Source organism: Ranitomeya variabilis, chromosome 5 (assembly GCF_051348905.1).
Source record: "Ranitomeya variabilis isolate aRanVar5 chromosome 5, aRanVar5.hap1, whole genome shotgun sequence".
Taxonomy (NCBI): domain Eukaryota; kingdom Metazoa; phylum Chordata; class Amphibia; order Anura; family Dendrobatidae; genus Ranitomeya; species Ranitomeya variabilis.
In genome coordinates this window covers 64,773,386-64,799,041 of record NC_135236.1, presented here as the reverse complement: position 1 = coordinate 64,799,041, position 25,656 = coordinate 64,773,386, and the positions used below count along the sequence as shown (strand labels likewise).

Sequence of the window (25,656 nt, the reverse complement as noted above, 5' to 3'; positions counted from 1 at the left end):
GGTGTTTCCATTATTTTGTCCAACCCGTGTGTATATATATATATACACACGAGACATATTACGCAGTGTGTGTTGTATAACCCACCAGCTCTGCTATGCCCAGCACACTTATGAATATGGCGAGAAATACAGAAGCGACAGTAAACCCCTTCTTTATTGTCGTAGGGTCCTCGATTGTTGCTAACAGCTGGGGATTCATTCTGCTATTGCCAGATTGCAGGAACAAAAGTGAGAAAGCCCTGACATCAAAGCGATGCCGAAGCTTCTGCGACCTCAGGACAACATTAGCTGGCAAATTCTCTTCTACTGTCACATGGATGGACTGAAAATTAACAAGTAATGGCTGTAATTCTTATTGGACTCCTGGCATGAATAAGTCCCTTTTGGGCCGAAACGTTCCTTCACTCGTCAACCTGAATCGTCTTCCATTGTGTGATTTTTAAGGATGGAATGAAGGTTTTATTTTATCCCTATCTTGGATTTTCTCCGTCTATACTTCTTTATCAAATCAGGGAGAAAGTAAAGGGCTGAAGAAAATCGAATACTCTGCTGCCCTATACTGAATTGATCAGAGTGCAAGTTACACATAAATTAAGCTAGTAAACCGCACTCTCTGACGCTGTCACGCTCGGACCGTGAGCCCTGCAGCGAGTCCATGCGGTCAGTGCTCGGACGTCCCTTATTCTTGGTGTGACAGTGGGACGTGACACAGGACATATACGGACACCCCGCTCTCTATACCTGCTCCTCCTGTATCCTCTCCTCGATTCTCCAAGAAGCCGTCTCATGGGATCGGAACAGGGCGATCACGCTGGTCTCGTCTGGGTCCAGGATGTTCCCATTTTCATCTCTGACCACAAGATCCAAACCGAGGAGACTGTCAAGACACCAACCAAAAACTTACCTTTACAAATAATATTTATATTATCCATAATCAAAATGAAATCACTTTTCCCAATAGCCTGGCTTCAAAAATCTCCCACCGTTTTGTGTTCACAGCTCTCATGCAGACCTATGGGTCTCCATGATCACAGACAACAATAAGTGTAGTCACGTTCTGCAGCCATGTGTCTGCTTTATCTTACCTCTTGCACCTTCAGACAGTAAAAAAGGGGCAAGAATGGATTAAAATGACTGCAGGATTATACGACACCGTTTATAGCTCTGCACGGGAGCTGCATACACAAAACAAAAGGATTCCTTTTAAATGTAAAAAGGTGCACCGAGCTTCGTTTTGGAATAAGCTTACCGGTTGCCGTAGTCGATCTTCGCCGTCACCTTCTTCCTCAGTTCGGCCAAGTCGTCTTTGGGGAGGGTGCCGGACATAATCTGTGAGCGCCAGTCCATGATTTGGGTCATCATGTCTTGGATCTGGAGGAACTGCTCTCGCAGATTTTGCTACATGGGACGTAAAATATGGCGACGAGATTGTAAAAGGGTAATCCGATGTACGTCGGGGTACGGTAAGGCCGAAACTCACCACATACAGCGAGTGCCAGAGGACTGCCCATTCCCGCAGTGTGATGGTGAGCTCCTGCACCAGGGGAAGCTCGCTGGGCGCGGACGGCTCGTGGTGTCTGTAAGAGACGAGGATTTAGATTTTATTTTAATCACTTATATAGCGCCATTAATTCCACAGTGTTTTACAGACATCATCATCATCACTGTCAACATTGGGGCTCATAATTTAATTTCTCTATCAGTTTGTCTTTGTAGTGTGGGAGGAAACCGGAGAACCCGGAGGAAACCCACACAAACACGGGGAGAACATACAAACTCCTTACAGACATTGTTCTTGGTGGAATACATCTGACTAAAATGCATCTTTAACTCTTTACTATTGATTCAAATTTTGTGCATTACATTGCACCAAATATCTATAGTAATTAGCTTTGTGCACATACATACCTGTTATCATCATTCCTTGGTAGTGTTCTGCCATCCGGTATCAACCCCTTGTATTGTTTTCTTATCTTCACTATTTTGTGTCTCTCATCGGCCTCCTCTTACTTTCATTGTTTCTTGATTTTAATTATTAACTTTTATTGGATAGTTTATTGCTTATATATATTTGTTTGATTTTTAATTACCGTATTATGGATTAACACTTTAATGATATTTTATGCTATTCTGGTGGTGTGGGATATTATTTGGCAATCACGCCCCAATGACTAGTTGAAGAAACAACTCGTCTACATGACTAATCAAGAACACTTGATTTCATATCATGGATTTTCGATGACCTTTAACACTGTGCCTTTATAAAAAGGGTCTATATAAGCATGTCTGCAAATGTTTGCGCAGCCAGTATGGGTAGTAAATGTGGTCACAAGCTTACCCTTTGCCATCAGTCACTTCTTTTACGTGAATATAAGTAGTTGGGAATATGCCCTGTTAAGACAAAAGTATAGAGTTAACAATGCATATAGGGTCAGGGCCGGTTCCAGGGTTTGTCAGCCCTTGGGACATACAGATATGGACCCATGTGCTGGCATTTCTTTGTATATATACAGTACATATCAGTGCATTGAGGCTTTTCGACACACAAAAAACCCTATGATTACTAACAGTGGAGTCTGTGATCACTATTAGTGTTGCTGCCTCCATTTAACAGATTGAAAACCAGAAGAAATACGATCAAAGTAAAAGGCTACAAAATGATCAGAGGGCATACAGTGAGCGCTGTCAGGATGCTGTAGTCCCAGCGCCGGGAGCGGGCGGATGTGTGACCACAAGTATACGATTTGCATACATGCGGTCACCTGCCAACTAGACTTGCGCGGCCTCAATCAAAACAAGTGAATTAAGTGAGACCAGACACGTCTAGTCGGAACGTGGCCAGAAGTATGCAAATCACATACTTGCCGTAACACGACCGCCCGCTCTCGGTGCTGGAGAATCCTGACAGCGTGCACACTGTGCGTTGTGTGGATTTTCGAGTCTGCAGTCACAGAGTAACCACAGACTTGTACCCCAAGCCTGGTCAACTCCTTTAAAGGGATTCTCCAGCCTTATCCTTACGAAATGTCATCCATATTAGATCGATAGGGTCTGACAACTGGAACCTCACTGACTAGCTGTTTTCAGATCTGGCGGCAGCTGTATGACAGTGAATGGAACCGGTACAGCTCAGCTCTGCAGACAGTGTAATGGCCACTGCAGAGAACTGCAGCTCAGCTCCGATTCATGTGACTACATCTATGTAATCCGTTTTGGTGATTTAGATCATTTGGACCTCCGGTGGTGACACTTACAGATCTCCACAGTTTGCAACACTGATCCAGGCTGGTCTAGAGTATTTTACTTGTCTGTCGCCTCAACTATAGGGAATGATCAAGTTAAAAGAGAACTTATTAGCAATTATTGTTTATCTATAGTCTGTGTCTGGTATTGCAGGTCATCACTATTCAGTTAAAACGTGTTTATCTGCAATACCTGATACAGCCTATGGACAAGTGTGGCGCTGTTCCAATCATAAAGGAAATCAATTTTAGATTATCCTGGACAATTCCTTTAATAACATAATATGCAAACCCCAGCAATCTTACTTATTCTGTGTGTAAGAGATAGATTTGTGTCCAATGTGGAAAGCCCCTGAATTGTAGTTTACTTCCTGACCCAAATTTCTGATTTTTCTTTTGTGGGAGTGTATCTTCCAGTAATACAGGCTGGATGTGAGATCTGAATATATCCTGCTGTCTTCTTTATCTCATGTCAGCACAGCTTCTATCCTGCACGTATTTCCTCTTCATGTGCTTTACTCCTTATCTTTAATTTGCTTTCTCTGCCCTCCCCAAGACTGTAAATACTTTATCCCCTCTCTGCACTGTGGAAATGTGTGTACAACCCTCACCCCTCCATACTGCTGTGTCCAACACTGAAAGAAGGAGACAGGCGAGATGATTGATCCATCAGAACCAGGAGCTCTGACACATTTGTTACACTTAACTAGTGGGAGCAAAAATTGGAACATTTTTAATGAAGACTATTTAGAAAGTGGCATAACTTTATATTTAGGAAACAAATAAATATGTGCAAAGGTATTCACAGCTTTCAAGTTACTGAACTCAGAAAACAGACGGAGCCAGTGCAAGTGTTGGGCAGACGGAGGCACTGTAGTGAAGCTGCAGAGAGAATGATGGTAGTAGTTGGTACGAGTGTTATACTTCTAGGGCAGAATTTGCTGAACATGGCGGAATATAGTTCCATGGACACGTTATATTGCACCTGCGGTATGTGGTGTTGTGTAATCCTCCTCGGAATAATCAGCAGAAATGAGATGCATGATGCGATATAATGTACGGGTCTGCGGGCAGAGAAGGGAATTTACCTCACACAGCTAGTCCTCAGAGGAATAAAAATAACGAGGGAAGGGTTTTTAATGCTTGATTCGAAAATGTCCTACCGTATTGTGTAAACAGCTCCCATGCCGAGCTATGTGTTATTGAAATAATAATGTTATCACACTCGATACTGTTTACTATGAGATACACATCGAGCTCTTTATTCCCATCTCAGTCATTCAGACATAAATCTGAAGTAACAGCCTCGAAGCATTGGCCACACGTGGTGCGGGCTATGGAAAAAGTCAGTCCCAATCCGGCTCATATTCAAAACAGACAGATGGAAGAAAAGTATGAGGGATCAGTATGGGAGGATCAGCGAGGTACGCAAGGGGGGAATATGATTCACTGAGGCGAGTATGGAGGAATAAGTGAGGAGGATATGGGGGAATCAGTGAGGTGAGTACGGAGGAACCAATGAGAATATGGAGGAATCAGTGAAGTATGGAGGGATCAGTGAGGCGAGTAAGGAGGAATCAGTGAGGAGAGTATGGAGGAATCAGTGAGGAGAATATGGAGGGATCAGTGAAGTATGGAGGGATCAGTGAGGAGGGTATGGAGGGATCAGTGAGGAGGGTATGGAGGGATCAGTGAGGAGAGTATGGAGGGATCAGTGAGGAGAGTATGGAGGGTTCAGGGAGGAGAGTATGGAGGGATCAGTGAGGAGAGTATGGAGGGATCAGGGAGGAGAGTATGGAGGGATCAGGGAGGAGAGTATGGAGGGATCAGGGAGGAGAGTATGGAGGGATCAGGGAGGAGAGTATGGAGGGATCAGTGAGGAGAATATGGAGGGATCAGTGAAGTATGGAGGGATCAGTGAGGAGGGTATGGAGGGATCAGTGAGGAGAGTATGGAGGGATCAGTGAGGAGGGTATGGAGGGATCAGTGAGGAGGGTATGGAGGGATCAGTGAGGAGAATATGGAGGGATCAGTGAAGTATGGAGGGATCAGTGAGGAGGGAATGGAGGGATCAGTGAGGAGGGAATGGAGGGATCAGTGAGGAGGGTATGGAGGAATCAGTGAGGAGAGTATGGAGGGATCAGTGAAGTATGGAGGGATCAGTTTTGAGTGCAGCCATTGGTCCATTTGCTATATGACTTTTTTGGCTATGCACCAGTTCAGATTATATTGCTGTTCAGTCAGTTTTTCTATATTTACTATGTACTATTTTCTGACTTGAACGTCCCGCCCTTCACCATGCTGTGATTTTAATTACATCCAAACACAGTGGGTTCTGAGCTTCCTATAAAAGCAGGCTTTACCATGTTATTAGCCATAATAAGTGTTCACACTAGGCAGTCAGCTCAGGTACCCATCCGTTTTGAGATTATCTTGACGTTTGGTGGATGGGCTCACAACTTTTGGCCAAATCTTGTGCTAAAAATCTCATGTGTTTTTTCATAAATTTCACAAGCCATTATGCTATTCACATTTCATGTATTGCACATTTCCTTGCTTTAGCACAAGTAAATTTTGAGTGCAGCCATTGATCTATTTGCTAGTGAGGAGGATATGGGGGAATCAGTGAGGAGGATATGGAGGAATCAGTGAGGAGAGTATGGAGGGATCAGTGAGGAGAGTATGGAGGGATCAGTGAGGAGAGTATGGAGGGATCAGTGAGGAGAGTATGGAGGGATCAGTGAGGAGAGTATGGAGGGATCAGGGAGGAGAGTATGGAGGGATCAGGGAGGAGAGTATGGAGGGATCAGGGAGGAGAGTATGGAGGGATCAGTGAGGAGAGTATGGAGGAATCAGTGAGGAGAGTATGGAGGGATCAGTGAGGAGAGTATGGAGGAATCAGTGAGGAGAGTATGGAGGGATCAGGGAGGAGAGTATGGAGGGATCAGGGAGGAGAGTATGAAGGGATCAGTGAGGAGAGTATGGAGGGATCAGTGAGGAGAGTATGGAGGGATCAGGGAGGAGAGTATGGAGGGATCAGTGAGGAGGGTATGGAGGGATCAGTGAGGAGCGTATGGAGGGATCAGTGAGGAGAGTATGGAGGGATCAGGGAGGAGAGTATGGAGGGATCAGTGAGGAGGGTATGGAGGGATCAGTGAGGAGCGTATGGAGGGATCAGTGAGGAGAGTATGGAGGGATCAGGGAGGAGAGTATGGAGGGATCAGTGAGGAGGGTATGGAGGGATCAGTGAAATGAGTAAGGGGTGGGGGTTAATGAAGTATAATGAGGAATCAGTGAGGTAAATATGAAGGGGGTGATCAGTGAGGTGTGTATAGAGAGCGATTAGTGAGCTGAATATCAAGATATCAGTAAGTATAACGAAATCAATGAGGTAAGTGTGGGGGGGATCAGGGAGTTGAGTGTATATGTGTGTGGGGGCTGGGGGATCAGTCCGGTGAGTATAAGAAGGAATCAGATAGGTGAATACGGGGGGCAGTGGGGTGAATATGGTGGGGAGTTAGGCCGGCGTCACACTGGCGAGTTTTACGGACGTAAGAGCGCAGAAACTACGTCCGTAAAACTCGCATAACATACGGCACAATTATTCTCAATGGGGCTGCTCCTATCAGCCGTATATTACGGATCCGTAATATACGGCTTTCTACGGCCGTACAAAATCGCAGCATGCTGCGTTTGTCAGCGTATTGCGCAAAAAAAATCGCCAATGAAAGTCTATGGGGGCGAGAAAAATACGGATTCCACACGGACCAGCAGTGTGACTTGCGAGAAATACGCAGCGGTGTTAGTGAAAAGTCGGTAATTCAATTGCCGGCTTTTCATTTCTCCTGCACAAACCCGACAGGATATGAGACATGGTTTACATACAGTAAACCATCTCATATCCCCTTTTTTTTGCATATTCCACACTACTAATGTTAGTAGTGTGTATGTGCAAAATTTCAGCGCTGTAGCTGCTAAAATAAAGGGTTAAATGGCGGAAAAAATTGGCGTGGGCTCCCGCGCAATTTTCTCCGCCAGAGTGGTAAAGCCAGTGACTGAGGGCAGATATTAATAGCCAGGAGAGGGTCCATGGTTATTGGCCCCCCCGTGGCTAAAAACATCTGCCCCCAGCCACCCCGGAAAAGGCACATCTGGAAGATGCGCCTATTCTGGCACTTGGCCACTCTCTTCCCACTCCCTGTAGCGGTGGGATATGGGGTAATGAAGGGTTAATGTCACCTTGCTATTGTAAGGTGACATTAAGCCAGATTAATAATGGAGAGGCGTCAATTATGACACCTATCCATTATTAATCCAATTGTATGAAAGGGTTAAAAAACACACACACACATGATTTAAAAGTATTTTAATTAAATAAACACAGCGGTTGTTTTAATAATTTATTGTTCTCTCAATCCATTTCCAGGCCCTCGCTTGGCAAAATAATAAACGCACAAGATACATACCCTCAGCTGAACCGTCACGTCCCACGAGGTAATCCATCTGAAGGGGTTAAAATAATTTACAAGCAGGAGCCCTGCTAATGCAGCTGTTTGCTCGTGCTTGTAATTCCCCGGCGAATGAATGAAATGTAGGTCATTGACCTACATTTCCTTCAGTCGCGGTGATGCGCCCCCTGGTGGATGTCCTCATATAACCTGGAGCGTGGGAAAAAGTTCCCAGGCTGCAGTTCATGAGAACATCCAGCAGGGGCGCATCACCGCGACTCAATGTAAGTACAGATCACTCTGCTTTCCTTTCAGCACCCGGGGATTACAGGCACGAGCGAGTGGTTTATCGCAGCTCGTGCCTGTAATATTAGTTAACCCCTTCAGATGGATTACCTCGTTGGACGTGATCGGACATCAGAAGGTATGTATCTTGTGCATTTATTATTTTGCCAAGCGAGGGCCTGCAAATGGATTGAGAGAGCAATAAATTATTAAAACAACCGCTGTGTTTATTTCATTAAAATACTTTTAAATCATGTGTGTGTGTGTTTTTTAACCCTTTCAAACAATTGGATTAATAATGGATAGGTGACATAATTGACGCCTCTCCATTATTAATCTGGCTTAATGTCACCTTACAATAGCAAGGTGACATTAACCCTTCATTACCCCATATCCCACCGCTACAGGGAGTGGGAAGAGAGTGGCCAAGTGCCAGAATAGGCGCATCTTCCAGATGTGCCTTTTCTGGGGTGGCTGGGGGCAGATGTTTTTAGCCGGGGGGGGGGGGGGGGGGGGGGCAATAACCATGGACCCTCTCCTGGCTATTAATATCTGCCGTCAGTCACTGGCTTTACCATTCTGGCGGAGAAAATTGCGCGGGAGCCCACGCCAATTTTTTCCGCCATTTAACCCTTTATTTCAGCAGCTACAGCGCTGAAATTTTGCACATACACACTACTAACATTAGTAGTGTGGAATATGCAAAAAAAATGGGGATATGAGATGGTTTACTATATGTAAACCATGTCTCATATCCTGTCGGGTTTGTGCAGGAGAAATGAAAAGCCGGCAATTGAATTACCGGCTGTTCACAGATATCGCGCTGAATGAAATCTAAATACAGAATATATATATATATGTGTCTCAATTATATATATATATATATATATATATATATATATATATATATATATATATATATATATATATATATATATATATATATATATATATATATACACACACTCACCGGCCACTTTATTAGGTACACCTGTCCAACTTCTTGTTAACACTTAATTTCTAATCAGCCAATCACATGGCGGCAACTCAGTGCATTTAGGCATGTAGACATGGTCAAGACAATCTCCTGCAGTTCAAACCGAGCATCAGTATGGGGAAGAAAGGTGATTTGAGTGCCTTTGAACGTGGCATGGTTGTTGGTGCCAGAAGGGCTGGTCTGAGTATTTCAGAAACTGCTGATCTACTGGGATTTTCACGCACAACCATCTCTAGGGTTTACAGAGAATGGTCCGAAAAAGAAAAAAAATCCAGTGAGCGGCAGTTCTGTGGGCGGAAATGCCTTGTTGATGCCAGAGGTCAGAGGAGAATGGGCAGACTGGTTCGAGCTGATAGAAAGGCAACAGTGACTCAAATCGCCACCCGTTACAACCAAGGTAGGCCTAAGAGCATCTCTGAACGCACAGTGCGTCGAACTTTGAGGCAGATGGGCTACAGCAGCAGAAGACCACACCGGGTACCACTCCTTTCAGCTAAGAACAGGAAACTGAGGCTACAATTTGTACAAGCTCATCGAAATTGGACAGTAGAAGATTGGAAAAACGTTGCTTGGTCTGATGAGTCTCGATTTCTGCTGCGACATTCGGATGGTAGGGTCAGAATTTGGCGTAAACAACATGAAAGCATGGATCCATCCTGCCTTGTATGGAGCATCTTTGGGATGTGCAGCCGACAAATCTGCGGCAACTGTGTGATGCCATCATGTCAATATGGACCAAAATCTCTGAGGAATGCTTCCAGCACCTTGTTGAATCTATGCCACGAAGAATTGAGGCAGTTCTGAAGGCAAAAGGGGTCCAACCCGTTACTAGCATGGTGTACCTAATAAAGTGGCCGGTGAGTGTATATATATATATATATATACTGTATATATGTTTTCCCGAACATTTGAGCACATAAATCCATTAGATGTCGGTTTTGCAAGCCTGCGCGAAAATCTCGCAGTACGGATGCCATACGGATTACATACGGAGATGCCATGCGCAAAATACGCTGACACACCCTGACTACGGATCAATATTTTGGGAACATTTCTCCGTATTACGGCCGTAGTACGGACGTATAATACGTGGCGTATTGTCTTACGCCAAGTGTGACGCCGGCCTTAGAGAGATCAGTGAGTTGTGGGGACAATCCTTTATGAAATTCACATGTCCTAGTATAGCATATGGATATGGAATGTTTTCAGAATAAAACCCCTTTAAAGTGAAAGTGTTCTCAAAAAATGTTTGGTTTCTTCAACAATTGAAAAACATGTAAATTTGTTTTATTGAAAAACAAAATAATGTATGTATGTATGTATGTATGTATGTATGTATATATATATATATATATATATATATATATATATATATATATATATATATACACTCACCGGCCACTTTATTAGGTACACCATGCTAGTAACGGGTTGGACCCCTTTTGCCTTCAGAACTGCCTCAATTCTTCGTGGCATAGATTCAACAAGGTGCTGGAAGCATTCCTCAGAGATTTTGGTCCATATTGACATGATGGCATCACACAGTTGCCGCAGATTTGTCGGCTGCACATCCCAAAGATGCTCCATACAAGGCAGGATGGATCCATGCTTTCATGTTGTTTACGCCAAATTCTGACCCTACCATCCGAATGTCGCAGCAGAAATCGAGACTCATCAGACCAAGCAACGTTTTTCCAACCTTCTACTGTCCAATTTCGATGAGCTTGTGCAAATTGTAGCCTCAGTTTCCTGTTCTTAGCTGAAAGGAGTGGTACCCGGTGTGGTCTTCTGCTGCTGTAGCCCATCTGCCTCAAAGTTCGACGCACTGTGCGTTCAGAGATGCTCTTAGGCCTACCTTGGTTGTAACGGGTGGCGATTTGAGTCACTGTTGCCTTTCTATCAGCTCGAACCAGTCTGCCCATTCTCCTCTGCCCTCTGGCATCAACAAGGCATTTCCGCCCACAGAACTGCCGCTCACTGGATTTTTTTTCTTTTTCGGACCATTCTCTGTAAACCCTAGAGATGGTTGTGCGTGAAAATCCCAGTAGATCAGCAGTTTCTGAAATACTCAGACCAGCCCTTCTGGCACCAACAACCATGCCACGTTCAAAGGCACTCAAATCACCTTTCTTCCCCATACTGATGCTCGGTTTGAACTGCAGGAGATTGTCTTGACCATGTCTACATGCCTAAATGCACTGAGTTGCCGCCATGTGATTGGCTGATTAGAAATTAAGTGTTAACAAGAAGTCGGACAGGTGTACCTAATAAAGTGGCCGGTGAGTGTATATATATATACATATATACACACACACACACACACATTATATATATATATATACACACACATACATACATACATACATACATACACACACTTAATAGTACAAAATATAAGAAATAATTTAAATTTTTTTATATTTTCAACTTTTGAACAGCAGGGGGAGCAGCTGCTTACATTTGTTATGAAAACTGTGCAATGAATAAAGTGCAATGCTAGCTCGCCTTATGGCAGCAGTAAATGTGGGCGGGGTCTTCTTGCGTCTGATGTCACTTTTCTACTTCCAGAGGTTTTCAGAAGGAGGGGTTAAGTTTAGGATCACAGTGCAGCGCCATTTTATGGGTGACTGCAGTTCATACTGACAGTGGACAGTGTCACCGAGGACAGACGGCAGCTCCAGTTCTAATTTTCCTACTCGGGCAAAAAAAATTGGAGTGGCAGTGCACTAAAAACACACAGTGAATGAACAATCCCTCCATTATTTTGGGTGGGTTTGTTTCTCATGGCGTTCATTGTATAGTGAAAATGACCTGGTCACTTGGCGATACCACACTTGACTTCAGAAGCTTCAGCTGCAGTTGGCTGTATCAGTTCCTTGAAAAGTTGGCTACTTGAGAAAAGGTATTAGGGAAAGCTGGTCCCAAGAACAAATACAAGAATCTTTAACTGCTGTATAGGAGGAGACATTAGGGAGGGAGAAAATACAGCACTGCGCTGTTCACCGCCCCTTACAGAGATCTAAGTGCAGCAGTCATAACATTGCTTACAATTGCTCATTTTGCCTTTCTACCCGGCTAATTCTTCTCTTTTCCACTAGGTCTATGACATCACTTGATGAAAAACTGACTAGCTGAATCATTCTAAGATCTATGTGGAAACAGGAAGTCTCTTTTCTCTGTATGAATCTTGAGTCACTGCAAAAGACCCTGGCAGGAGGAGGAGCAGGAGAAACTGGGTCAGGAGTTGAAGAGGGGGATGATAAATACAGGTACAAAAGACTTTCTGTTTCTACACAGAGCAGAGGGAAGAATTAGTTGGGTAGAAAAGCAAAATGAGCAATTGTACGTGCACAGTGCTATATAGTATGACTGCAATGTATTAAAGAGGATAACAATTTTTGATGGGAGTAGGAGGGGTGATTCTTTAAACGTAAAAAATTGGTGCCGTGTTCAATACTTATTTCATCTGCTGTATATTTATATATACCGAGTGACACATTCCCTTTAAATATAACTACCGACCATTCTGGATCAAGCAGGACAGTCCTGAACTTGGGGAGCTGTTCCACTGTCCGAGGAGTATCATCACATTCAGGTGAACACTTCGGGAGTCATACTGTGTGTGGGGGGCAATGGGAGAAGGTACTGTGGAAGCATGATACTGTGAGTGGGGGCAGTGGGAGAAGGTACTGTGGAAGCATGATACTGTGAGTGGGGGCATGGCAGAAGGTACTGTGGAAGCATGATACTGTGAGAGGGCAAGGCAGAAGGTACTGTGGAAGCATGATACTGTGAGTGGGGGCAATGGCAGAAGGTACTGTGGAAGCATGATACTGTGAGTGGGGGCATGGCAGAAGGTACTGTGGAAGCATGATACTGTGAGTGGGGGCAATGGCAGAAGGTACTGTGGAAGCATGATACTGTGAGAGGGCAAGGCAGAAGGTACTGTGGAAGCATGATACTGTGAGTGGGGGCAATGGCAGAAGGTACTGTGGAAGCATGATACTGTGAGTGGGGGCAATGGGAGAAGGTACTTTGGAAGCATGATACTGTGAGTGGGGGCATGGCAGAAGGTACTGTGGAAGCATGATACTGTGAGTGGGGGCAATGGCAGAAGGTACTGTGGAAGCATGATACTGTGAGTGGGGGCAATGGCAGAAGGTACTGTGGAAGCATGATACTGTGAGAGGGCAAGGCAGAAGGTACTGTGGAAGCATGATACTGTGAGTGGGGGCAATGGCAGAAGGTACTGTGGAAGCATGATACTGTGAGTGGGGGCAATGGGAGAAGGTACTGTGGAAGCATGATACGGTGAGTGGGGGCATGGCAGAAGGTACTGTGGAAGCATGATACTGTGAGTGGGGGCATGGCAGAAGGTACTGTGGAAGCATGATACTGTGAGTGGGGGCAATGGGAGAAGGTACTGTGGAAGCATGATACTATGAATTGGGGCAATGGGAGAAGGTACTGTGGAAGCATGATACTGTGAGTGGGGGGCAATGGGAGAAGGTACTGTGGAAGCATGATACTGTGAGTGGAGGCAATGGGAGAAGGTACTGTGGAAGCATGATACCGTGAGTGGGGGGCAATGGGAGAAAGTACTGTGGAAGCATGATACTGTGAGTGGAGGCAATGGAAGAAGGTACTGTGGAAGCATGATACTGTGAGTGGGGGCAATGGAAGAAGGTACTGTGGAAGCATGATACTGTGAGTGGGGGCAATGGGAGAAGGTACTGTGGAAGCATGATACTGTGAGTGGGGGCAATGGAAGAAGGTACTGTGGAAGCATGATACTGTGAGTGGGGGCAATGGAAGAAGGTACTGTGGAAGCATGATACTGTGAGTGGGGGCAATGGGAGAAGGTACTGTGGAAGCATGATACTGTGAGTGGGGGCAATGGGAGAAGGTACTGTGGAAGCATGATACTGTGAGTGGGGGATAGTACTATGGGGTATAATAGTGTGTGTTGGAGGTGGAGTGTACTATAGAAGCGTTATGTACTGAGGGGTCATTATACTGTAAGGGAAGCTGTGGGGAATATACTGCATGTGAGGGAATGAACTGTGGGAGGCATAATACTATGTGTGGGTGACGTAAGGGGCATCATACTGCATGCGGGGCAATGTTCTGTGGAGGCATTATTCTGTGTGCGGGGTCTGTTAGGAAAATCATACTATGTAGGGATATCATACTGCGTGTGGGGGCATCATACTATGTGTGTGGGCATGTACTATGGGGTCGTGAAAGTGGTACCATACTGTGCGAGAATGCTGACGGGCTTCACTTGGAGCAATATTTCTGTGGGGCGCATATAAAGGCCAGTGAAAGGTTAGAACTTAGCGGAAAATAGAAATTTCCGTGCAGCACCCCGCATGCCGCAGTATGTCCCCCTCTTTATCTTTCAAACTTGGCAGGCAATGGCCTTAAAGGTGCAGCCACCAGAGAAATGTCTATAGTGAGCTGACCTTTGACTCATTTTGACTCGTTTATGCTCCTTGTACCTTCTCAGGTCTATATGGAGTCGCACCCAGCCGGTATCTACCTCTCAGCATGCTGGTCAGGCCATGGTGACTTCTTCTTCCTCTTCTCACTTCCAGATACGATCTTCGGTGGTTTTTGTTTACTCTACTCATGTCTGGGAAAGTCACATACTTTGCCGTTCAGATATTTACTCAGACATTCTTTGAGATCCTTCATTCTCAGAATAATTTGTGATTTTGCTTTTTTTTTTTTTTTTTTTTGGACTTCGACTATAAACTACTGCAAACACAACCTGCAAAAGTCGTCTGCTCCGCTGTAAAAAGATGTCCCAACAGTCCTGATTTTTCCAGGATAATCCACACATCAATCAATAAGTCATCCCATAATGCGCTTAGGTCATACCTTAGGGCGCCTAGGTCATACCTTAGGGCGCCTAGGTCATACCTTAGGGCGCCTAGGTCATACCTTAGGGCGCCTAGGTCATACCTTAGGGCGCCTAGGTCATACCTTAGGGCGCCTAGGTCATACCTTAGGGCGCCTAGGTCATACCTTAGGGCGCCTAGGTCATACCTTAGGGCGCCTAGGTCATACCTTAGGGCGCCTAGGTCATACCTTAGGGCGCCTAGGTCATACCTTAGGGCGCCTAGGTCATACCTTAGGGCGCCTAGGTCATACCTTAGGGCGCCTAGGTCATACCTTAGGGCGCCTAGGTCATACCTTAGGGCGCCTAGGTCATACCTTAGGGCGCCTAGGTCATACCTTAGGGCGCCTAGGTCATACCTTAGGGCGCCTAGGTCATACCTTAGGGCGCCTAGGTCATACCTTAGGGCGCCTAGGTCATACCTTAGGGCGCCTAGGTCATACCTTAGGGCGCCTAGGTCATACCTTAGGGCGCCTAGGTCATACCTTAGGGCGCCTAGGTCATACCTTAGGGCGCCTAGGTCATACCTTAGGGCGCCTAGGTCATACCTTAGGGCGCCTAGGTCATACCTTAGGGCGCCTAGGTCATACCTTAGGGCGCCTAGGTCATACCTTAGTGCGCTTAGGTCATACCTTAGTGCGCTTAGGTCATACCTTAGTGCGCTTAGGTCATACCTTAGTGCGCATAGGTCATACCTTAGTGCGCATAGGTCATACCTTAGTGCGCATAGGTCATACCTTAGTGCGCATAGGTCATACCTTAGTGCGCTTAGGTCATACCTTAGTGCGCTTAGGTCATACCTTAGTGCGCTTAGGTCATACCTTAGTGCGCTTAGGTCATACCTTAGTGCGCTTAGGTCATACCTTAGTGCGCTTAGGTCATACCTTAGTGCGCTTAGGTCATACCTTAGTGCGCATAGGTCATACCTTAGTGCGCATAGGTCATACCTTAGTGCGCTTAGGTCATACCTTAGTGCGCCTAGGTCATACCTTAGTGCGCATAGGTCATACCTTAGTGCGCTTAGGTCATACCTTAGTGCGCTTAGGCCATACCTTAGTGCGCATAGGTCATACCTTGTTTTCATATGAGAACCCCTTTACGCGTCCCAATCACCAGGTCAGCCAATTTGGACGCGCACTTCCCAACCTACCCACTTCTGTCAAACTTATATAGGTCATTCCTGTATCTACAGTATGTACTGTGTGAGACTATGTGGATTAATAGACAAAAGGGAAGTGCACTCTGCCAGGACAATCCACACGACAGTCTACATCGAGCAATAGTGTAATCCAGCCGATAGTGAGATTTAAAACATAACTTTTAATAGGTAATAATAGTCATAAAATACTACATTTGGATAAAAAAGGGGGGAGGAATAATACAAAATTCCAGCCAAGGTCTGAGTCACCTCTGGAAAAAGTGGAAGTTAATTCTCCTCTATACAGAATTATAATCGCGAACAACCTCCAACATAAATGTTCAGATTATAAGGGAAGCAATATTTACATCTAGGATCCCAACGGTCGCCCAGAAATACAGCGTAGGATCACTGCTAAGGCGTGTACGTGGGTCACAGATATAACAGATAGCCAACTCTGCGGTCAATACAGTGCATCTATCCAATAATATCAGAAGCAAATTAATAGTTGAACAAGCCTAGTGAAGCAAGGCAAACACATACATACAGTCATATGAAAAAGTTTGGGCACCCCTTTTAATCTTTAGCTTAATGTTGTATAAAAATTGTTTTTTTTGCAACAGCTATTTCAGTTTCATATATCTAATAACTGTTGGACACAGTAATGTTTCTGCCTTGAAATGAGGTTTATTGTACTAACAGAAAATGTGCAATCTGCATTCGAACAAAATTTGACAGGTGCATAAGTATGGGCACCCTTATCATTTTCTTGTTTTAAATACTCCTACCTACTTTTTACTGACTTACTAAAGCACTTTTTTTGGTTTTGTAACCTCATTGAGCTTTGAACTTCATAGCCAGGTGTATGCAATCATGAGAAAAGCTACTTAAAGTGGCCACTTGCAAGTTGTTCTCCTGTTTGAATCTCCTCTGAAGAGTGGCATCATGGGCTCCTCAAAACAACTGTCAAATGATCTGAAAACAAAGATTATTCAACATAGTTGTTCAGGGGAAGGATACAAAAAGCTGTCTCAGAGATTTAACCTGTCAATTTCCACTGTGAGGAGAACATAGTAAGGAAATGGAAGATCACGGGTACAGTTCTTGTTAAGGCCAGAAGTGGCAGGCCAAGAAAAACATCAGAAAGGCAGAGAAGAAGAATGGTGAGATCAGTCAAGGACAATCCTCAGGCCACCTCCAGAGAGCTGCAGCATCAACTTGCTGCAGATGGTATCACTGTGCATCGGTCAACTATACAACGCACCTTGTTTTTTTGCCGCCATGCATAACGCCTTTTTGGATTACCAAACAACTCAATCTTGGTTTCATGAGTCCACAGGACCTTCTTCCAAAAAGAAATTGGCTTCTCCAAATGTGCTTTTGCATACCTCAGCCGACTCTGTTTGTGGCGTGCTTGCAGAAACGGCTTCTTTTGCATCACTCTCCCATACAGCTTCTCTTTGTGCAAAGTGCGTTGTATAGTTGACCGATGCACAGTGACACCATCTGCAGCACGTTGATGCTGCAGATCTCTGGAGGTGGCCTGAGGATTGTCCTTGACTCATCTCACCATTCTTCTTCTCTGCCTTTCTGATGTTTTTCTTGTCCTGCCACTTCTGGCCTTAACAAGAACTGTACCTGTGTTCTTCCATTTCCTTACTATGCTCCTCACAGTGGAAATTGACAGGTTAAACCTCTGAGACAGCTTTTTGTATCCTTCCCCTGAACAACTATGTTGAATAATCTTTGTTTTCAGATCATTTGACAGTTGTTTTGAGGAGCCCATGATGCCACTCTTCAGAGGAGATTCAAACAGGAGAACAACTTGCAAGTGGCCACTTTAAGTAGCTTTTCTCATGATTGCATACACCTAGCTATGAAGTTCAAAGCTCAATGAGGTTACAAAACCAAAAAAAGTGCTTTAGTAAGTCAGTAAAAAGTAGGTAGGAGTATTTAAAACAAGAAAATGATAAGGGTGCCCATACTTATGCACCTTTCAAATTTTGTTTGAATGCAGATTGCACATTTTCTGTTAGTACAATAAACCTCATTTCAAGGCAGAAACATTACTGTGCCCAACAGTTATTAGATATATGAAACTGAAATAGCTGTTGCAAAAAAAAAAAACATTTTTATAAAACATTAAGCTTAAGATTAATAGGGGTGCCCAAACTTTTTCATATGACTGTATACGACTGACAGTGATCAAAGTATAGTTACCAAATAAATACCCAATGGCTATAGTGTTAACTATTATTGATATTGGAGAGATGCAAAATATAGATACAACCAAGTGGGTGATTGGACAGTCTTCACTCCCTGACCAGGTTAGAAGTACAATAGTTTAACATGAAATGTTCTCACCCATTAGTAGTCGGATGTCAGGGAAAGAAGTATTCACAGTCCCGAAGGTTCCATCCAGGATGAATAATAATAACAATAATCTTTATTTTTATATAGCGCTAACATATTCCACAGCGCTTTACAGACATTATCATCACTGTCCCCAATGGGGCTCATAATCTATCATAACCTATCAGTATGTCTTTGGAATGTGGGAGGAAACCCACACAAACATGGAGAGAACATACAAACTCTTTGCAGATGTTGTCCTTGGTGGGATTTGAACCCAGGACTCCAGCGCTGCAAGGCTGCAGTGCTAACCACTAAGGCTACTTTCACACTAGCGTTTTTCGGCGGACGTCGCAATGCATCGTTTAGGAGAAAAAACGCATCCTGCAAAGTTGTCTGCAGGATGCGTTTTTTCCCCATAGACTTACATTACCGACGCATTGCGACGTATCGCCACACGTCGCAACCGTCATGCGACGGTTGCGTCGTGTTTTGGCGGACCGCCGCCACAAAAAAATTTATATGTAACTTTTTTGTGCGTCTAGTCCGCCATTTTCGACCGCGCATGCGCGGCCGAAACTCCGCCCCCTCCTCCCAGGACCTTACAATGGGGCAGCGGAAGCGTCGTAAGACTGCTTCTGCTGCCCCCGTTGTGCTTTTCTTTCACAGCATGCGTCAGTACGTCAGCCCGACGCACTGCGACGGGCCCGTACTGATGCTAGTGTGAAAGCGACCTAAGCCACTGTGATACCCATGAAGAGGTGAATAGAATAGCCAATCCCAATGGTCCCCAATCTTTCTGACCTTTAGAGCCACATTCAGCTCCGAGAGAAGGTCGCAAGCTACATTCAGCTCCGAGAGAGGGTCACGAGCCACATTCAGCTACAAGAGAGGGTCACGAGCCACATTCAGCTACAAGAGAGGGTCACGAGCCACATTCAGCTCCGAGAGACCCGTACCACATTCAGCTCTGAGAGACACGTACCACATTCAGCTCCGAGAGACACATAGCACATTCAGCTCCGAGAGAGGGTCACAAGCCACATTCAGGTCTGAGAGACGCGTACCACATTCAGCTCTGAGAGATGCGTACCACATTAATCTCCGAGAGAGGGTCACGAGCTACATTGAGCTCCAAGAGTCCCAAACCACATTCAGCTTCGAGAGAGGATCGCGAGCCACATTCAGCTCCGAGAGAGGATCGCGAGCCACATTCAGCTCCGAGAGAGGATCGCGAGCCATATTTAGCTCCGAGAGAGGAATGCGAGCCACATTCAGCTCTGAAAGAGGATCGCGAGCCACATTCAGTTCCGAGAGAAGATCGCGAGCCACATTCAGCTCCGAGAGAGGGTTGCAAGCCACATTCAGCTCTGAAAGAGGATCACGAGCCACATTCAGCTCTGAAAGAGGATCACGAGCCACATTCAGCTTAGAGAGGATCGTGAGCCACATTCAGCTCTGAGAGAGGGTCACAAGCCCCATCCATCTCTGCCCCACTAACAGTAATGGACATGAAAGACTCCATTACAGGTATAATGATAACCAAAGGTTTTCCCAGGAAATCAACCCGAAAGCAAAATACTAAGATCCAGAGGTTCCCACAATACCCCCCAGTATTTTCCCATCAAGCACTCCCAACACTGTGTCACATCCAGCTTCAAGGACCTCCTCTGACAGGTAGTATCATCTTGTCTCCAGCGTACCACCCTTAAATTATCCCTAAACCCCTAAGACCAGTATATGGGCAACCAGATCTTCTCTTCTGTGCAGGGCTGCTCACAAAATTCATGCATTTTGAGATGTTCTCTTCATACCCATTTACTAGACCTGCAGCTAATGCACCAAGCTGACAGACAGCCGCGAGCCACAATTCGTGGGACTGCGAGCCACATGTGGCTCCTGAGCTACAGGTTGAGGACCACTGGTCTATCCCTGTAGATCCCTATCAGGGCTAGCATAGACTAATTCCCCCAATTCCCACTCTGACAAGGGCAGTCCACACGTATCCCTAATGTGGAAGCCCTGCACTTGCCCTGCGTGTGTCCCGACGCCTTTCTTCAGACTTGATTCCTCAGCAGACTTAAAGCACATACGGCGTTTGTCATACAAGCTACAGATTTTCCGGGCAACTCCGAAGCTCTGCTTGTTTCTGCAGAGAATGAAATAATCTCCAGGCTTCAACATTAAATTGGGGACCATCAGCAATTGTAAAACATCTTAATGGGGCTCTTACCTTGATTAGCCCAGTCAGAACAAAAAGCCAAGCTCACCAATAAAGTCCTCAGGTGGAAACTACTCTAGCCTTAAAGTGGTTTTCTGACTAACAAAGTTAATTTTAATCAACGTTTTAATCACTAGATCTTGGAATGATAATAATTTTCACAATTGGATGTGTTTAAATAAAATGTTCCTGTGCTGAGATAATCTTATAAACGTGCCCCTGCTACTGATACTCTTTTGCTTCCTCCCCTGCCCAGGAGCTGTGGTATGATCCGACCATGTTCCTACACGGTCAGACATGGCCATTACACAGTACACAGCAGGGGCACATTTATAAGATCTCAGCACATAGAATTGTAAAAATTATTATTTTTCCAAGATCTATTAATTAAAATTAACTTTTGTTTGTGAAAAAGTCCCTTCAATTCCGGTCAGGCGGATCACTCATCCATTATTAATTAGGTATCAATAAGTAGATGGAGATACCACAGAAAAAGAGCTACACATGAATAAGAAGTGTATTCCAGTATGCAGATTAGATGGAATTAGCCTATTTAAATATGCAGTGGCATCCTATCAGATATAATAAAATATAAATAGGTATAAGCCTACCAAAACAATGTGGGAGAAGAACAAAGGATGTGGGAACTCTAGAAGAATAAACAGTAAGGGGGCTCTAAAACTAGGTTATATACAGGTGCTTCTCACAAAATTAGAATATCAAAAAGTTCATTTATTTCAGTTTGTCAATACAAAAAGTGAAACTCATATTATAGAAAGTCTTTAGCAATGACATTTTATGGCTTACCTTCCTTATTGAGTGTGTCAATGACTGCCTTCTGGACGTCTGTCAAGTCAGCAGTCTTCCCCATGATTGTGGAGCTACTGAAACAGACTAAGGGTATGTATTCACGTTCAGGATTGCATCAGGATTTGGTCAGGATTTTTCATCAGTATTTGTAGCCAAAACCAGGAGTGGAACAATTAGAGGAAAAGTATAATAGAAACATATGCACCACTTCTGTATTTATCACCCACTCCTGGTTTTGGCTTACAAATACTGATGAAAAATCCTGACCAAATCTTGATGCAATCCTGAACGATGACACATACCCTAAGGGACCTTTTTAAAAGCTTAGGAAGACTTTGCAGGTGTTTTTTGTTAATTATTCTAATTTACTGAAATAATGACTTTTGGGTTTTCATTGGCTGTAAGCCATAATCATCAACATTAACAGAAATAAACACGTGAAATAGATCACTCTGTGTGTAATGACTATATAATATAGGAGTTTCACTTTTTGTATTGAAGAATTGAAATAAATTAACTTTTTGATGACATTCTAATTTTGTGAGAAGCACCTGTACTATCTGACATTAGCACAGTTAGCATAGTTTATTTTCAGTATTAGAATATACAGATCTAATTGTGGTTGCTCTAAAAGGATCCTAAAGGAAGATTGGCCTAAACATAGCAACTAAAACGAAGCTGCTCATTCAGACCCTCAGGAGTTACCACAATACAAATATTTTTTTGAATCAGATTCATCAAAGCTTTTATGTCGGAATCATAAATATTTTTTTGGGAAAAATTGCTAAATTTTGTCGATACAATTTTATGACTTTTTGGAGTTCCCATATCAATTTTGACTAGGTCCAAAAAAGTGGTCAGGACGAGGGTGTAGTGACCGCTGCTCATCAATTTCAGCGGGGACTGGAGTAAGATTTGTGACTACTCGTAAGACAGTCCTGAATCTTTAAGAAGCGTGCACCAGGAGCCTCGCACTCCGCCCCATCCCCTCATCAGCACCAGCGCGAAGATCGGTGGTCTTTATGAATCAGGACATTCTATTAGATCCCCCTCCCCACCTCAAAAAAAAAACAAAAAACTTTTCAATCCCAAATCCTCCTGGACCAGGAGTAAAAAAATAACAGTCCACACGATAGCCGGCACTCACCTCTTCTTAAAAAAAAATTGCTATATTGATCCGGCTTGACAAAGGACCATGTAGGCGTGAAACATGTTGCCTGTGAGCGCAGTGGATATTTCTTTTCTGACTTTTAATATTTTTTTGCGCTTGTGTTCAACCATTTTTTGTGCCTTTTAAACCACAGGATGAATAAAACAATTATTTTCAGGAGTGAAAATGTACAATATTTGCTCCAATAATATACAGAGTAGGAATCTTATTAATAGAGCGAGGGAGGCATCGTCCTCCGCCTGACAGTACAATATCCCAGGCCCTGCTCGTCTCCTGTCCCGGACAGCACTGACAATAAACATGTTCTTATGGAAGAATGTGCCTAATGGTACAGAAAAGCACTGCAGATTATACACCGAGCGCCCGACAGAGGAACATGCAGTTCCCAAAATGATTCATCATACAATATATTCACGGCAGAACAGAAGCTGCCAACGTAATAATCATGTACATATCCATCACACATGTAATAATCATATGTAGTAATGGCACATGTAATAATAATTATATACGGTACGTAATAATGGCACATGTAATAATAATCATATATGTAATAATGGCACATGTAATAATCATATATGTAATAATCGCACATACACACAGCTACATCGTTAGTACAGTTGAAAAAAGACTCCTGTCCATCAAGTTCAAACCTGAGATAGGAAAGGATCCCAAACATTGATCGACTGGATCAAGATTCAGAACACATTTAACACACAGGTACTTAATGGGTAAATTAAGGGCTGTAGGCTTCAAAAGTAAAAGGTTGTAATTGGATAGAAAACTGTCTCAAAGATCTCATCAAGGGAGTTGTGGTGAATGGCGGTTACGCTGCATGGTTTCGGTTATTAGTGGTGACTTATCAGGAGTGAATGAGGCACCAATAATGATGAGAAAACATGCTCCAATAAGGTGTTAGGGTCACGGTCTGTAGGGGTCCCCCACTGTCGCAATAAGGGGTTTAGGGGGCCTCTTCTGTCGCCACCAGGGGTGCAAAGGGCAGCCACTGTCGCCACCAGGGGTGCAAGGGGCAGCCACTGTCGCCACCAGGGGTGCAAGGGGCAGCCACTGACGCCACCACGGGTGCAAGGGGCAGCCACTGTCGCCACCAAGGGTGCAAGGGGCAGCCACTGTCGCTACCAGGGGTGCAAGGGGAAGCCACTGTCGCTACCTGGGGTGCAAGGGGCAGCCACTGTCGCTACCAGGGGTGCAAGGGGCAGCCACTGTCGCCACCAAGGGTGCAAGGGGCAGCCACTGTCGCTACCAGGGGTGCAAGGGGAAGCCACTGTCGCTACCTGGGGTGCAAGGGGCAGCCACTGTCGCTACCAGGGGTGCAAGGGGCAGCCACTGTCGCTACCAGGGGTGCAAGGGGCAGCCACTGTCGCTACCAGGGGTGCAAGGGGCAGCCACTGTCGCTACCAGGGGTGCAAGGGGCAGCCACTGTCGCTACCAGGGGTGCAAGGGGCAGCCACTGTCGCTACCAGGGGTGCAAGGGGCAGCCACTGTCGCTACCAGGGGTGCAAGGGGCAGCCACTGTCGCTACCAGGGGTGCAAGGGGCAGCCACTGTCGCTACCAGGGGTGCAAGGGGCAGCCACTGTCGCTACCAGGGGTGCAAGGGGCAGCCACTGTCGCTACCAGGGGTGCAAGGGGCAGCCACTGTCGCTACCAGGGGTGCAAGGGGCAGCCACTGTCGCTACCAGGGGTGCAAGGGGCAGCCACTGTCGCTACCAGGGGTGCAAGGGGCAGCCACTGTCACTATCAGGGGTATAGGAGATCCGAGAAGTCACAATCCATGGTGCAGGGAGCCCTTCTGTTACTACCAGGGGTGTAGGCAGACATACACTACCAGGGCATTAGGGGGTCCTTACAGTCATTATCCATGGTGTAGGAGGCCCTTCTGTCACTACTAGGGTTCTAGTGGGACCTAAACTACCAAGGGTTTAGGGGGGCTTTGCAGTCATTATCAGTGGTGTTGGAGGCCCTACTGTCACTACCAGGAGTGTGGGAGGTCCTACGGTCACTACCAGAAGTGTGGGAGGTCCTACTGTCACTACTAGAAGTGTGGGAGGTCCTACTGTCACTACCAGCAGTGTGGGAGGTCCTACTGTCACTACCAGGAGTGTGGGAGGTCCTACTCTCACTACCAGGAGTGTGGGAGGTCCTACTCTCACTACCAGGAGTGTGGGAGACCCTACTGTCACTACCAGGAGTGTGGGAGGTCCTACTGTCACTACCAGCAGTGTGGGAGACCCTACTGTCACTACCAGGAGTGTGGGAGGTCCTACTGTCAATACCAGCAGTGTGGGAGGTCCTACTGTCACTACCAGGAGTGTGGGAGGTCCTACTGTCACTACCAGCAGTGTGGGAGGTCCTACTGTCACTACCAGCAGTGTGGGAGGTCCTACTGTCACTACCAGCAGTGTGGGAGGTCCTACTGTCACTACCAGCAGTGTGGGAGGTCCTACTGTCACTACCAGCAGTGTGGGAGGTCCTACTGTCACTACCAGCAGTGTGGGAGGTCCTACTGTCACTACCAGCAGTGTGGGAAGTCCTACTGTCACTACCAGGAGTGCGTGAGGTCCTACTGTCACTACCAGGAGTGCGGGAGGTCCTACTGTCACTACCAGCAGTGTGGGAAGTCCTACTGTCACTACCAGGAGTGCGTGAGGTCCTACTGTCACTACCAGGAGTGTGGTAGGTCCTACTGTCACTACCAGGAGTGTGGGAGGCCCTACCGTCACTACCAGCAGTGTGGGAGGTCCTACTGTCACTACCAGCAGTGTGGGAGGTCCTACTGTCACTACCAGCAGTGTGGGAGGTCCTACTGTCACTACCAGGAGTGTGGGAGGCCCTACTGTCACTACCAGGAGTGTGGGAGGTCCTACTGTCACTACCAGCAGTGTGGGAGGTCCTACTGTCACTACCAGCAGTGTGGGAGGTCCTACTGTCACTACCAGCAGTGTGGGAGGTCCTACTGTCACTACCAGGAGTGCGGGAGGTCCTACTGTCACTACCGGGAGTACAGGAGGTCCTACTGTCACTACCAGGAGTGTGGGAAGTCCTACTGTCACTACTGGGAGTTTGGGAAG

General features: G+C 45.5%; 1 protein-coding gene across 2 annotated transcripts in view; it reads right to left on the bottom strand.

Moving 5' to 3' along the window:
- Nucleotides 1-25,656, bottom strand: part of DOCK5 (dedicator of cytokinesis 5) — a 115,519-nt gene that overhangs the window by 66,242 nt on the left and 23,621 nt on the right. For both annotated transcript variants that reach the window (XM_077262105.1, XM_077262106.1), the window contains 4 exons: nt 2,339-2,391; nt 1,481-1,577; nt 1,250-1,398; nt 742-877 (listed from right to left, as the gene is read on the bottom strand). In XM_077262105.1, coding sequence (XP_077118220.1) covers nt 742-877; nt 1,250-1,398; nt 1,481-1,577; nt 2,339-2,391 — 435 coding nt within the window. The remainder of the gene's footprint in view (nt 1-741; nt 878-1,249; nt 1,399-1,480; nt 1,578-2,338; nt 2,392-25,656) is intronic.